This window comes from Mus pahari, chromosome 3, assembly GCF_900095145.1.
Source record: "Mus pahari chromosome 3, PAHARI_EIJ_v1.1, whole genome shotgun sequence".
NCBI classification, from domain to species: Eukaryota; Metazoa; Chordata; class Mammalia; order Rodentia; family Muridae; genus Mus; species Mus pahari.
Window position 1 is genome coordinate 76733803 of NC_034592.1, and position 16290 is coordinate 76750092.

A 16290-nucleotide genomic window follows, 5' to 3' on the forward strand; every position below is an offset into this window, starting at 1 on the left:
CCCTCTTCTGGAGTGTCTGAAGACAGCTACAGTGTACTTACATATAATAAATAAATAAATCTTTAAAAATAAATAAATAAATAAATAAATAAATAAATAAATAAATAAAATAAAGTAAATAAATAAAGACAGGCAAGCAAAAGACTCAAATAAAATTAACCTTTAAGAATAATAAAAATTAAATCTTAAAAATTGACTTATTTTGTGTATGAGTTTTTGCTTGCATGTGTGTTTGTGTATGACATGCATGCGTTGCTGGTCAAGTTCTGAAGAGGGTATTTCCTAAATGGGAACCACAGAAATCTGTGTGCCATCATATGGGTGTTGGGATCCAACCAAGATCCTCTGGAGGATCAGTCAATGACCTTAATTGTGAGCCATAGTCCAGCCCCACTCTTGATTAGTCTAAACAGCAATACCTTTTGTCTCTACACTAGTGGGGCTTGAACCACCAGCCATTTCAATATCCATGTGCAGTTGCATGGCATAAATTTATTCACATGTCCCATTTTAATACTCCCTAGGCAATGCTTTCAGTTAATTATATGTTGAAACCATAACAAAAATACCATACCAGCCGGGCATGGTGGCACACGCCTTTAATCCCAGCACTCGGGAGTCAGAGGCAGGCAGATTTCTGAGTTCGAGGTCAGCCTTGTCTACAGAGTGAGTTCCAGGACAGCCAGGGCTAAACAGAGAAACCCTGTCTCGGAAAAAAAACATACCGTCAGTTTCTGCATCAATGCACAGAGCTAGTCTCTGTATTTGGACTGCTTATTGTTTAGTACTTACAAAGGGAAAATTAAGGAACTATAGCAAATCTGACAGTGAACAAGCAATTCTCATAGCAAATCTAAATGAAAACAAACTGTGTCAGTAGCTGAGTGTATGTGATCAGGAATTTGATTGTTCAACATATTTATTATTGTACACTCATCATAGAGTTGGTGTTTTCTAGGTGTTCTTCTAAATACTATTATTATTAACTGGACATAGTAACTCATGCCTGTACTCGCAATACTCCAAACACACCTGAGGACTATCAGTTGTTCAAAATCTTCCTGTGCTACCTACTGAGTTTCCAACCAACTTGAGCTACAGAATATGCAAAATGAGATCATGTATGTCTTTGTGTGTGTGAGGGAAAGAAGGAAGGAGATTATAATTACCCTTTTTTCTTCCTTATGAATATGTCCTTAAATCTGTGAGTTAATTGATGGGGTAATTATCCTTAAAACTATATAGTAAGGTTGTTCTTTTCCTGTCCTCCTCTTGTCCTGAACCCGAAGTCAGCAAATGTTTGTTTTTAGTTTTTTGAATAAAAGTGCTTTGAAGTATTTTTTTTACTCTATTGTTAATTCCATAATTTTTAAAAAGTTTGCAAAGCACTTTTTAAAAAAAAGATTTATTTATTTTATTTATATGAGTTCTATTGTAGCTGTCTTCAGACACACCAGAAGAGGGCATCAGATCCTACTACAGATGATTGGGAGTCACCATGAGATTCCTGGGACTTGAGTGAACTCAGGACCTCTAGAAGAGCAGTCAAAGCTCTTAACTACTGAGCCATCTCTCCAGCCCCATGCAAAGCACTTTCATATAAATGAGCTCATACCTATTTTGATTGGATGATATTGGTATTTAGTACTTACAGAAAAAAGAGAAATTCTGGGCAACTAGAGAATTTAGTTTTTGCTACATGATTCAATAATAGGATTCAAAATTTACCTTAAGCATATGTACTACTCTTCTTTTTTTTCCATCTGATAAAAATACTTTAGCCATTATTTTTAAAACTTAAGTATTGAAAATGTTTATAGCAACTCTCTCTAGAAACATTTAATACCTTATTTATAACTGTCATAGAGATATAATAAAGATACATAGAAAAAATACAGCTTTTCCACTAGGTGATATGAACTGTATGAGTGCTATTCATTCACATGGCATTGATATGAAACATATAAATAGTATTGAAAAGCCTGGCAGTGATGGTGCACACCTTTAATCTCAGCACTCAGAAGGTAGAGGCAACTCTCTTGAGTTGGAGGCCAACCTGGTCTACAGAGCTAGTTCCTGAACAGCCAGGCTACACAAAGAATCCCTATCTTGGGGGTTGGGGGGGGGGGGCTTCAAGGAAGAAATAAAAATTGTCTGTGACCTAGACTACTTGGAGTTAATACCAACTCGTGTGTGTGTGTGTGTGTGTGTGTGTGTGTGTGTGTGCGCGCGTGTGTGTGCACGCCTTTCTTGCTCAATGACTAATAAAAAGTCATGGAATATAATTTTAAAACATTTATAGTACACATTTGTAATCAAAGTCAAAAGAGGCTAAGGTGGTCCCATTGAATCTGGTCTTCATAGAAGGTTTCTGAACAGTGATTTCTCTGATTAATGCTCTTTTGCTATGCAGCAGCATATATTTATCAGAAGTGGCCTAACTAATCAATATTCTCTTAACCCTGGTTGTAGAGTGTACAAGGGAAGAAAGTGCCAAGCAAAACCACCTTAAAGGAAGATGACGACAAATCTGGGCCTATTTTTATTGTTGTTCCAAATGGAAAGGAGCAAAGGATGAGAGATGAGAAAGGGTTAAAGGTAAGGAATTAATGAGAATCTTTGGGAGTTTTTGCTTGTTTTTGTTAATCAGAAAAGTTTTTCAGACTAGGAGTACTGACGTAAGTCCAGCAGAGGCAGGCAGATGTCTACTAATTGAATGCAGGTCTCTTGAGTTTGAGGCCAGCCTGGTCTACATGGCAGTTCATCTGAGCAAATATAGTGAGATGCTGTCTTTAAAAAAAATGTTAAAAGGTTGTTAATATGTTGTTGGTACTTTTTTGTTTGGTTGGATTTTGTTTCTTCAGTATGGTCTTTGTTCTAGCACATGTCTATAATCGCAACCCTGAAGAATATGAAGCAACAAAATTCTAAATTTTAAGACCATCTTAAAGTTACTTAGCAAGACCCTTTCTCAAAAGAAAAAATGTTTAGTTTGAAACTTAAGTTGTAGCTGATAATTAATTGAGTCTCTCTTTTTTTTTTTCTTATTTATTTATTTATTTATTTATTTATTTATTTATTTATTATATGTAAGTACACTGTAGCTGTCTTCAGACACTCCAGAAGAGGGCGTCAGATCTTGTTACAGATGGTTGTGAGCCACCATGTGGTTGCTGGGATTTAAACTCAGGACCTTCGGAAGAGCAGTCAGGTGCTCTTACCCACTGAGCCATCTCACCAGCCCTAATTGAGTCTCTTCATTTATAAATTATCTTATTCTTTCTCTGGGATTATTTTAAATTATTAAATTATTTTTAAATTATTTTAAATTACTTTTTGTGGTAGTTGTTATAGATTTGGTTTGTGATGGTGTTTGTTTGTTCTTTCTTTTTTTTCCATTTCTAATCCCAAGGTCTCTATAGCCCTGGCTAGGGTCCTCCGGCCTCTGCCTCCTGAGTGCTGAGACTAAAGGGGTGTACTGCCATGTTGGGCGAGGCAAAGTAATTCTTACATGTCTTCTAAATAGGAAGATGATTTAACAGTTCTTTACTATTTTTTAAATATTAAAAACATAGTATTCAGTGGTTATCAGCAGCTGGACATATTAGTGGGCTACTATTTTAATCCCTATAATACACAAAATACAACCATATATGTAGCTAATATAGTTGTTTTGAGGTATTCAAAGCATTCGGCAAATATGTATTTTGGCCTAGGTTTCCTCCTGAACACAGTATTTTTGCTTTTGAGACAAGCTAGCCTGCAACTACCTAAGTATATCAGGCTACATCTATTTATCTATGTTCTACCACCACGCCCAGCCACCATGGCAGAAATTTTTAAAAAGCACTTTCCTTTGTTTGTTTGTTTGTTTGTGACAGGATCTTTCTGTGTAGCTCTGGCTTATTCTGCAACTCACTGTGTAGATCAGGTTGGCCTTGAACTACCTGCCTATGCTTCCTGCGAGCTGTTATTAAAGGTGTGCACTGCTAGGTAACTTGTTGGAGTCAGGAGTCAGTTCTTTCTTTTCATCGTATGGGTCCCAGATATTGAAATGAAGGCAAGCACCACTGAGTCATCTTGCTTGTCCTAAACAGAGTTTTCTTAAAATTGTTTGTTTGTTTTTATTGGCTCTTTGAATTTTTTCATGCAGTGTATTTTGATCTTATTCACTCCCTCTTTTAATCCCATCAGGCAGATCTATGCCAGCCTAGTCTACATAGTGAGTTCCTGGACCACCAGGTCTACATAGACCCTGTCTGAAAAACAAAACAAATTGCTTATTTGTGGGGATATGCATATGTTTGCAAATATACACTTGTACATTACATATACATATTTTGATTACTTCTAATCAAATCACAATATTACAGTCATAGAATTACAAATTGTGCTATCACAAACATGTTTCAGAGTCTGAGGAGATAGCTTTGTAGATTAGGAGCACATACTGCTCTTGCACAGGACCTACATTTGATTTCCAGCAACATGTCAGGTGAATCACAAACTCAAGTAATTCTAGGTCCGTGAATACCTACACACACACACACACACACACACACACACACACACACACACAGAAAGAGAGAGAGAGAGAGAGACAGACAGACAGACAGAGAGAAAGGGAGAGACAAAGTACATTTAAATATAGGTCTTTATGCACATAAGTAATTATATCTACTAAATTCCTAGAATGGTATTATGTTTTTCATTTAGTACGTTTATTATGCCAACAGTGTTTACCATGTCACACAATTATAGCATTTATATGCCCTTTTTTGGTTTTATTCTTTTTAGTGGCACATTTTACTATATTGCCCTGACTGCTTCCATGGTGCTAGGGTTAAAATAATGAATAAATTGACATCAACATATTTTTTATATTAATATTTGCCCAAAATTGTTTTCTTGTAGGATTTCAGAAGTGTAACACGTTGAGGTATATTTTGTGTTCATAATTAACTACTAATGAATCTTATTTAACTAAAAAGTACTTAGAGTCAAGTAGGATGCTACATGCTTATAGCCCTAGCAATTGGGAGGCTTAACCAGCAGGAGCTCAACTTTGAGTCCAGCCTATTCTATAGAGCGATATAGTGTCTCAAAAAGTGTGCGAAACACGGAGCTAGAAAGGTAGCTCAGCTATTAAGGGCACTGGCTGTTCATACAGAACACTAGGATTTGATTCCTAGCATCTACATGGTGGCTCGCAACTGTTGCTGTAACTCCAGCTCCAAGGAGTCCAGTACCTTCTTCTAGTCTTCAAAGGCACCAGGCATGAATTTAATACACAAGCATATATGTGCAGTCAAGACAACCATACACAAAAATGAAGAGTAAAAGAAAAGAGAACTTAAAAAAAAAAAAAAAAAAAAAAGGACTGAGCAGGCTAAGACAGGAAGATTACTGTGAATTTAAGGCCAGTCTGCTCTCCATATTCAGGCCAGTGAGTACTAAATAGTGTAAACCTGTCTCGGGGGAAAAAAAAAAAAGAACAGGAGCACAAAGATATGACAATAAGTTGGGTCTTTCAACTGCACCATGTGACTCTCAACTTTGCTTCAGTTTAACTGCCTGCATTCAGTGCCTTTCTATTTTCACCCCTCAGGTACTAAAGTGGAATTTTACTACCCCACGTGATGAGTACATTGAACAGCTGAAGACTCAGATGTCTACCTGTGTGGCTAAATGGTTACAAGATGAGATGTTTCACTCAGATTTTCAACATCACAATAAAGCCCTGGCTGTCATGGTTGATGTAAGTCTTCAGATAGATACATATCTGTCTCAGGAATATGAAAATAGGGAATGCCAAGAGTTGGTCACACCCTTGAATACCTTGAGGAAGAAGTAGAATCCACTGTGTCCTCTGTAGAGCTATTTCACTTGATAGAATACAATGATGGTGTATTTTGGGGATCCTGGTGAAGGTTTAAAAATCTTACATTTTCTTTTGGGCACTATTACAACTTAAGAAATATATATATGCCAGTAGAAATTTAAATTTATATTGGGGCTGTAGAGATGGCTCAGCAGTTAAGAGAACTGACTGTTCTTCTGAAGGTCCTGAGTTCAAATCCCAGCAACCACATGGTAGTTCACAACCATCCGTAATGAAATCTGGCGCCCTCTTCTGGAGTGTTTGAGGACAGCTACAGTGTACTTACATATAATAAATAAATAAATCTTTAAAGAAAAAAATTATATACAGTCTTACCTGTGGGGTTTTTCTTTTATTTTAAGCACTTGGAAAGTGAAAAAGACGGCGTCATCAGTTGCTTAGATCTTATCTTAAAATGGCTTACCCTCCGGTTTTTTGACACCAATACAAGCGTCCTAATGAAAGCACTAGAATATTTAAAATTGCTTTTCACCCTGCTGAGTGAGGAAGAGTATCATCTTACTGAGAATGAAGCATCCTCCTTTATCCCCTATCTCATCCTCAAGGTAATGGGCTCTCATCCTGGGTGGCCGCTTGAGTTCTGAGCTAACCTTGGTTTTTACACTTTTATTCTCTTCTATGGCATGATGGTATCTCCTTTCATTCATTCTCAAGAACCTTTCAAGATACAGTAATGCATGAAGTAACCACTGCACTCAGAAAATGTCTCTGTCATATCTTCTTGACCAGGTTGGAGAACCAAAGGATGTCATTCGTAAAGATGTCCGTTCTATCCTGAACCGGATGTGCCTTGTCTACCCAGCCAGCAAAATGTTCCCCTTCGTCATGGAAGGAACCAAGTCCAAAAACTCTAAGCAGAGAGCAGGTATAGCAAAGCACCCATATGTGTGTCCGTCTATCGTTCTAGAGTTGGTGAGAGCTGAGCGCAGAGTCCTGTACATGCTAGGCAGGTTCTCTACTCTGAGCTCTATGCCTCAACCCGCCCCCTTGCCCCCACAAATTGAAGTTCAGGTGAAACTCTTTGCATAAGTGAGTCTCATCAAGTCATTTATAAATGAGCAATGAAATGTCTTCAGTGTCTGTGTAGTTGGTCCCAGGTTTCTTATTCAGACTGTGAGAGTGATGAGTTGCACACTGGTGGAGCCGTAGTGTCAGGTGACACAGGTACCACTCAGTACTACCCTGGTGACAAAATCAAGTGCACAGGGGCCATCTGACTCACAGGAATACCTTGTCATGAACACTTATAGCACCATTGTCTCATATATGACAGTATAAAAGACAGAAAAATCTAAAAAGACCCAGAATAAGATTTGTCACTTCCTGTGTGCCAAAGAAAAGTTGCAGAAGCTTCTATACCATATTTTTCTTTCTTCCCCAATAGAGTGCCTGGAAGAACTAGGTTGCTTAATTGAGTCCTATGGTATGAATGTTTGTCAGCCAACCCCAGGAAAAGCCTTAAAGGAGATAGCTATTCACATAGGAGACCGAGACAATGCTGTACGGAATGCTGCCCTCAACACCATTGTAACAGTGTACAATGTGCATGGAGATCAGGTGTTCAAACTGATTGGAAATGTAAGTGATACTTCTCTGTACGCCTTGTCAATATGTTTTTAAAAGAAAACCAAGATTTCTTGGTTGTTGAGTTTCCTGCCATCTCGTTTTCTGGAGTCTCATTGATTATTAAGCTTACCCATCAAGATGTCCTAGATCCAGGTATGTATCTCAGCTACTTTTTTTTTTTAAAGATTTATTTATTTATTATATTAAGTACACTGTAGCTGTCTCAGACACTCCAGAAGAGGAGGTCAGATCTTGTTACAGATGGTTATGAGCCACCATGTGGTTGCTGGGATTTGAACTCCGGACCTTCGGAAGAGCAGTCAGGTGCTCTTACCCACTGAGCCATCTCNCCAGCCCTACTTTCACTGTTCTTGGACTTCTTTGCTGAGTTTAACTAGAATTTTTTTTTTTTTTTTAATTACAGCTGTTTACTTAAGATATGAGAGCTGTTTTTGAATCAAGAAATCTGAGCTAGTCTGGATTTTTAACTACTTCATGGCAGTCTGCTCTGTGGTTTTTGGTGCATTTGGTTATTAGTTAACATGTGAACAATGTTGGATACAGGAATCAAACTTCAGCCCTGCGCTACTTTTCCAGGCACATTAGTTCTGTCTTGTTGTTGTTGTTGTTGTTGTTGTTGTTGTTGTTGTTGTTTGAGACAGGGTTTCTCTGTGTAGCCCTGGCTGTCCTGGAACTCACTCTGTAGACCAGGCTGGCCTCAAACTCAGAAATCCACCGCCTCTGCTTTCCAATTGCTGGGGTTAAAGGTGTTTGTCCCCATTGCCCGGCTAGTTCGGCCTCTTAATTCCTTGCTTCCTTGTGAGCCAGACATTACTGTGCCTTGACCTCAGTTCTTTACTCTGATAAAGTTATAATAGCACCATTTTAATGCACTGTACTTATTGTATTCCCATTATCTAATAAAATACTATCACCAGTGAAGAACATAAAACAAATAGAAGTTGTTTTATCATATGACCAAAAGTGAATAATCGTGCTCATAGACACAATTTGTTTTTAGCAACAAAACACAAAAACTTCATTAATTTTTTACCTTTTCTTCTTTTTTGTTCCTTTTTAAAAAAATTTTTATAATTTTGATATGTTAGACTAGGCTCAAACCAATGAATGTCTTAAAGTTCTTTTATTTATTTGTTTGAGTGTTTATTCTTTCTTTCATTTGTTTATTTATTTTGAGGCAGTGTCTCACTATGTAGTAGTCCTTGAGCTAGCTATTTTGACCAGCCTGGCCTAGAACTCACAAAAATCCTCCTCTTCTCCCACCCCCAACTCCTTAGTACTAAGGTTAAAGTTGTGAGCCACTGTGCCTAGCCTAAGACTTTGAACATTTCCAATTTATACATCCTGAATGCTAGAATTACTAGTATGTGCAACTATGTCCAATTTTATGGATGCTGTGTCAAACCAAGGCTTTGTACATACTAGGCATGCATACTACCAACTGAACAATCACCAAATTCTATTTTTAGCTTTTTGATTATAGTTATTAACATTAGTTATTACTTTTATATCCTTCTCTTTCATTTGTTGTTATTATAGCTGTGTAGATATTAATGGTCATTGACTTAATAATATAGTGATATGAAGGCTAGCAAGATAATTCAATGGATAAAGTTGTTTTACATCCAAGCCTGAATACCTGAGTTTCATCCCTGGAACCACATTGTAAAAAAAAAGAATCAGCTCCCACAAGTTCTCCTATAACTTTTATATGAGTGTTGTGGTGCCTGTGTGAACACATACAATTCGTGCGCATACACACACACACACAAACCAGATAAATTCAAAGAAGCACATTTTAGAAATAATGTAATAAGTTGGCTTTGTTTGTTTTTAAGATTATATTTATTTTTTATATGAATAAATGTTGTGGTTGCATGTACATCTATATATGTATTCCACAAGTGTGCCTTTTGTCTCCAGAGGCTAGAATTAGGCATGGAACCTCTAGAACTGAAGTTATAGCTGGACCCAGTGGTATACTCAGGAGGCAGAGGCAGGAAGACCTCTGAGTTCCCGGATACTCAGGGCTATTACACAGAGAAGCCATGTCTTAAAAGAAAAAAATTGGGCAGTGGTGACTTACACGCTTTTAATCCCAGCACTCGGAGCAAAAGTAGGGGATCTCTGAGTTCCAGGACAGCCAAAGCTACAGAGAAACCCTCTCGAATAACAAAAATAAACAAAAGCTGGGGTTACATGATTTTGGGGCACCATGTGGGTGCTGGTAACTGAACCTAAGTCCTTTGAAAGAGTAACACATACTTTTTAATATAGAGCCATCTGTCCAACCCCCTAATGTTAGAAATTTTAAAGTAAATTTGATCTATCATAATAGCGTCTTATTTTTTCTTTCTATGTGAAAATAAAGTGTGTGTGTGTGTGTGTGTGTGTGTGTGTGTGTGTGTGTGTGTGTGTGTGATTTTGTTAGTAAAAGTCTGGATTTGTCTGTAGCCCTGGCTGCTGTTCTGGAACTCACTCTGTAGTCCATGCTAGCCTTGAACTCAGAGATCCGCCTGCCTATGCCTCCCAAGAACCAGGATCCAAGGGCATGTGCTATCACTGCCTGGCCTCTTTTAAGCTGGGATGGGTAATTTTTTGAGGTAGGGTTTCTTTGTATAACAGCCCCGGTTATCTTAGAACTATATCTATAGTCCTGACTGTTTTGTTGACCAGCTGTCCTTGATCTCAGAGAAACCTGTCTGTCTTTGCCTCCCAATACTGGGATTAAAAGTATGCACCACCATACCAGACTTGCAGTGGATAATTCTGGATTATTATTCTCCATGTAGGGTTTGTATTTTAGTAACAGTTTGAACTTTTCCAGCTGTCTGAGAAGGACATGAGCATGCTTGAGGAGAGGATAAAGCGGTCAGCAAAGAGACCCTCTGCCGCACCTGTGAAACAGGCTGAAGAGAGGCCTCAGCGCACACAGAACGTCAACTCTAATGCCAACATGCTACGCAAGGGGCCAGCTGAGGACATGTCCTCCAAACTCAAGTATGTGAATATAGACAGTTATCTGCTAGCATATATATGGATTTAGCTTTGTGTGCTCAGAGCTTGTCTGTAACATAATCTTGAGTTTTTGTCATTATCATGCATGACAGATGTCTAGGGTAATGTCTTATGATCAAATGTTTAATCTTTCATTCTTCATTGTCTTTGTCTCAAAACCACTTCTAAATGGTCTTGTGCCTTCTTTCACTGCTTTTCCGTGGACAGAATTATGTATCGCACATATAGGATGTAAGTACTGCCTGCTAATTTCTCATTAGCAGGGCTCTTATATCTTTCTAACTTCTGACATGGTTTCATCCCCTCTGGAGAGTGATCAGCTTTTACAGCAGGGCAGCAGAGGGTGGCCAGAAATATCAGGCCTCCCATGAAAGTTTTATTTATATTTACTTGTACTCAAGTTCCTGTTTTTGGTTTTTTTGTTGTTGTTGTTGTTTTGTTATGTTTTGTTTTTTGAAACAGGGTCTCATAGTCCTAGCTGTCTTGGAGCTCTCCATATTGACCAGGCAACCCCTGAATTCATAGTTTCAGCTGTCTTTGCTTCCCAGAGTCCTGATATTAAAGGGGTGCACCACCACAGCAGACCCAGTTTCCTGTTCCTAAGATAAGGCTAATGAGATGCATGCATCCCAGAACTGGCCTATGGGCTCAAAATACTGCCTTCCAAACAAGACAGCACTATTTGGGGCTGTGTGTGCTTCAAGTATAATTCTAATCAAGTTAAATTTGCATAACTATAATATTGGCTTGGTTCTGTCAAGAGTGAGTTCTTCAAAAAGTAATGACTATCTTTCAAAGTATAAAATGTACTGAAAACCTACATAAGATGCCTATGATCAGAACTTAAACACTGGTTAATTTTCAATCTAAGTATTTTCTGCTCCAAGTGGACTAGAAGTTCAAGATTGTGGACAAGGCTTTTGTACATTAGAGATAATATACTTAACCAGTAATCTAAGCCCAAATTAAAGTTGCCTGCTCTCTCTTAGGATAATGAACCAGTGCTGTTACTTCAGGCACTTTCCTACACTCAATTTAAATCCTTCAGAGGGGCTGAAACCAGAAGTTGAACATCTGTCTTGAAGCTTTGAGGCAGCTAGCAGTGCTTATATTATCCTTGTGTGAAGAAATCCCTCTTAGTTCAGGAGTCTCTTTTTGCTTCCTTTAGTCAAGCTCGAAGTCTGAGTGGGCATCCTGAAGCAGCCCAGATGGTTCGCCGAGAATTCCAGCTGGATTTAGATGAGATTGAAAATGATAATGGTACAGTCCGCTGTGAAATGCCAGAGCTTGTCCAGCACAAACTTGATGACATTTTTGAACCTGTCCTTATTCCTGAACCTAAGTAAGTTCAGCTTTTTTAAATACAAACAGCTTGTGATCATTAGAGTATATACCTGGAAGTATGCCGTTGAAAATTCCTAGAGTTGATTACTACCTAATAGTGACATCTTTACTAAAACCTGGATCTAGTAGAGAATTGCATAATTCCCACTCACTAAAATGTCTTATAATTCATATTGAATTTTTCCTTTTGATGTGTTGTCTAGGATCCGGGCTGTTTCTCCACATTTTGATGACATGCACAGTAATACAGCATCCACAATCAATTTCATTATCTCCCAAGTAGCCAGTGGTGACATCAACACAAGTATCCAAGCTCTGACACAGGTAACGGGAATGCTTCCCACAGTAGTGACTTCATTGATCTCTGTAGAGACTTGTAAGAATATGGATTATGTACTAGCATAGTAACAGTATTGAAGCACACAGGTAGTGTCCAGTATTATCCTGATTTTTTTTTTTAAAAAGGACACAGGGACCACCATTTATATCAAATCCCCTGGAACTAGAGTTACAGACAATTGTGAGCTACCATATGGGTGCCAGGATCAAACCCAGGTCCTCTGGAATTGCTGCCAGTGTTCTTATGTGTGAGCCATTTGTTCATTCCCCAGAAGATGCTTGTTTGTAACCATTTTCTGCTTCCTTCCCTAACAGTTCAGTTTTAAGTGTACATAAACAGGGAAGAGCTAGGTTTGTGTTTGCTGTGGTGACAATGATTGTTAGTAGGGAACCACGTTAGCTCAGAGCCAGAAGATAAAAGTCCAGTGGATTACAAGGAAAATGTTCATAAAAGAACATTGACATGTAGTTGTGCATTCCCAAGAAAAGGATGTCTATGTGGGGGGCCACCCTGATACAGCGTTAAGGCCCCTAGCAAAGCGAGTAGCATGCAGAGTGGCTCCAAATAGGGACCATCCAAACAAGAAAGGGGACATCAAGATGGAGAAGGGCTGGAGGCAGAAATAGGTGATTGGTTATGTAGAGACTGGTTTAAAACAAACAAAACAAACAAACAAAAAAACAATTACTAAGAAAATGGAGTCATGTTTCCCACATTTAGAGAGGGGAGCTACAAATATATAGCAAATGAACTGCCTGATTCCATCATGTGTACTCCAAATGACAGCCCGACTCCATGCTGTTTTAAGCTGATTTTCCATAGTCATAGAGAAACTTCAAATTAAGGCAAGTCATCCATATTGGGAATACTCTAAGATGTTGCTAAACATTCACTATCTAGGTCATTTATTTGTAGCATTCTTTCAAAAAAAAAAAAAAAAGTTAATTTTTAAACTGTCATCAACAGTGATATTAGTAAAAAAAATATAACAATATATATTCAAGATATTTACATAAAAAACAATGAAGTGTTAATGAATGACATTTAAAATACACTGTTTGCTGGGTAGTACTGGCTCACACCTTTAATCTCAGCACTAGTGAGGCAGAGTTTGAGGCCAGACTGGTCTACAGTGTGAGTTCCAGGATAGCCAGGAGGACATACAAAGAAACACTGTCTCAGAGAGAGAGAGAGAGAGAGAGAGAGAGAGAGAGAGAGAGAGAGAGAACACCATACGTGTCTGTGTGTATAATGTTTATATGATTCAGAATTAGATGTCAGTTACCTAGTATATAAATTCAGCGTATTTCCTACCAAAAGAGAGCATCAGGTCCCAGTATAGATGATTGTGAGCCACAATGTCATTACTGTTGCTGGAAATTAAACTTTGGACTCCTGGAAGAACAGACAGTACTCTTAACTACCGAGCCATCTCTCTATCCCAGTTTGTTTATTTATTTGTTTGTTTGTTTGTTTGAGATAAGGTCTCTGTATAGCCTTGACTGTCCTCTAACTTTGTGTATAGATCACTCTGGCTTCAAACTGGGATTAAAGACATGTGCCATCACTGCCTGGCAAATTTAGTGTATTTCCATCCAAAATTACAAGTCTAAAATTTGAGAAGCTGAGTTACAGCATGTGTGCAGAAGTGAGCGAACAAGGGGTGAGAGTTAGTTTTTCTGTCAAGTGGGTCCTATGACAATCTTTACTTTGTAATAAGAATGCTGGATGCTCTGAGTAACGTAAGGGAGACATGTTTATTTTCTGTTCTGTGTAAGCTGACCATGGTGATACATGCCTGTAATCCCAGCACTCAGGAGGCAGGAGGATCAGAACTTCAGAGTTATTCTTTTCTACATGTCAAGTTTGCAGCCAACTTGATGAGCCCTGTCTAATCAAAGAAAATAACAATAACAACAACAGTAATAATAACAACAAGAAAATTGGCATAGTGGCGGCATATAACTTTAATCCCAGCATTCAGGAAGCAGGTGGATCTCTGTGAGTTCTATGACAGCCTGGTCCACAATGTGAGTTCTAGGGCTGTTACATAGAGAAATCAGGGGTTAGGGGGTGGGGAGATTGAGACATGAGTTGTTACTGCATCTTTGTTTGTTTTTTGAGACAAGGTCTGTGTTTGAACTGGAATGCATGTGGACCAGGCTAGCATTGAACTCAGCCATCTGAATGCCTCTGCCTCCTGAGCACTGGTATTTAAGGCATGTGTCACCGTGCCCATCACATTAGTGCATTTTTAAAGTTCTGTGAAGACTACAATAGTGTGGCTCATCCCTATAGTGCAAGCTTAGAATGTGCAAGGTCTAAGGTCAGTCTCCACCAAAAGAAACAAACCGTATGTATCCTCTTAAGAAAGGAGAATGTGTGGGGCTGTCAAGATGGACTGGCTGCTCTTCTGAAGGTCCTGAGTTCAATTCCCAGCAACCCCATGGTGGCTCACAACCATCTGTAATGGGATCTGAGCTACAGTGTACTTACATATAATAAATAAATAAATCTTAAAAAAAAAAATAGAATGTTCTCTCAGATATAAAAATGCAAGCGTATAAGGATATATATGTGTGTGTGTGTGTGTGTGTGTGTGTGTGTGTGTGTGTGTGTGTGTGTGTGTTTTCAAAGATTTTGTTTATTGTAATGTACTAAACTACAAACACTGGAAAGTCTCAGTAAAGAAATGGTTGGAAATTTTGGTAAAGAATTTGGTAAGCCAGCCGGGCGGTGGTGGTGCACGCCTTTAATCTCAGCACTTGGGAGGCAGAGGCAGGCAGATTTCTGAGTTCAAGGACAGCCAGGGCTGTCACAGGGCTACACAGAGAAACCCTGTCTTGAAAAACCAAAAAAAAAAAAAAAAAAGTTTGGTTTTGTATGAGTATTTTACATGCATGAATGCATAGCTTATGCCTATACCTGGTTGATCCCTACAGAATCCAAAAAAGAGCATTAGATTCCTTGGAACTGGAGTTAAAGACAGTTGTGAGGTTCCTTGATAATGCTGGGAACCATGTTCTCGTCCATTGCAAGAACAGCAAGTGCTCTCTTAATAGCAGAGCCAGAGCCAGATCTCTCCAGCATCTTGTGCTGCTTTCACAAATAGAGTTGTTCTTTTGACTTTAGAGATTTTCGTAATTTTGCACTGAATTAAAAAGCTAGATGCCAATCAGAGTATGGAGGTTTATGCCTTTAATCCCAACACTCAGAGGCACAGGCAGGCAGAGCTGTCTGAGTTCAAGGTCTACATAGTAAGTTCCAGGACAGCCAGGGCTACATAGTGAGGCCCTTACTCAAAAAACAAAGAAAGCTAGATGCAGAAAAGTACATGTAATCTTTGTGAAGTAAATGTATCCCTAAAGCCTTGAGAGTAAGTGTACTATAATTATTTATATAATAATAATAATAGAAGACTATATAATAACTATAAATATGAAAGAATGTATGTCTACTGATGAATATAATTTAGAGAAAGAAGGAAAATAATCCTCTCTGAAAATGCAGTGTTTTTTATGATGTACATATGGAAACATTAAACTTTCCCACTAAATACTGTGTTTATGAAGTAGGTGTACATGAAGAGATAATCAAAGTAAAGCCTACTCCAGGAGGCACTGGTCACTTGTAAACAGTGGTCCAGTGGAGTCATGCAGCTTAGCAGTTCTGCTAAAAACGACGTTTACAGAGCACCAAACATATAGTACATACAACACAAATCTGCTTCATAGGCCTAGAATGCACAAGGCCTTGGAAGATACTTAGTGTATGAGATAAATATTGCCGGGTGGTGGCAGCGCACGCCTTTTTTTTTTTTTTTTTTAGATTTATTTATTATATGTAAGTACACTGTAGCTGTCTTCAGACACTCCAGAAGAGGGAGTCAGATCTTGTTATAGATGGTTATGAGCCCACCATGTGGTTGCTGGGATTTGAACTCCGGACCTTTGGAAGAGCAGTCGGGTGCTCTTACCCACTGAGCCATCTCACCAGCCCCGGCAGCGCACGCCTTTAATCCCAGCACTTGGGAGGCAGAGGCAGGTGGATTTCTGAGTTCGAGGCCAGCCTGGTCTACAGAGTGAGTTCCAGGACAGCC

The 16290-nt window shown here is 38.7% G+C and overlaps 1 protein-coding gene and 1 non-coding gene across 2 annotated transcripts in view; both read left to right on the plus strand.

Moving 5' to 3' along the window:
* Ckap5 (cytoskeleton associated protein 5) overlaps positions 1 to 16290 on the plus strand; it is a 92202-nt gene that overhangs the window by 61015 nt on the left and 14897 nt on the right. Inside the window, exons 27-34 of the mRNA XM_021192754.2 lie at positions 2473 to 2598; positions 5609 to 5758; positions 6244 to 6447; positions 6632 to 6767; positions 7287 to 7480; positions 10317 to 10489; positions 11676 to 11849; positions 12055 to 12175. Coding sequence (XP_021048413.1) covers positions 2473 to 2598; positions 5609 to 5758; positions 6244 to 6447; positions 6632 to 6767; positions 7287 to 7480; positions 10317 to 10489; positions 11676 to 11849; positions 12055 to 12175 — 1278 coding nt within the window. The remainder of the gene's footprint in view (positions 1 to 2472; positions 2599 to 5608; positions 5759 to 6243; positions 6448 to 6631; positions 6768 to 7286; positions 7481 to 10316; positions 10490 to 11675; positions 11850 to 12054; positions 12176 to 16290) is intronic.
* Positions 7015 to 7125, plus strand: LOC115063754. The gene has a single exon (XR_003843626.1). It is a non-coding gene; the product is annotated as a small nucleolar RNA SNORD67 (small nucleolar RNA).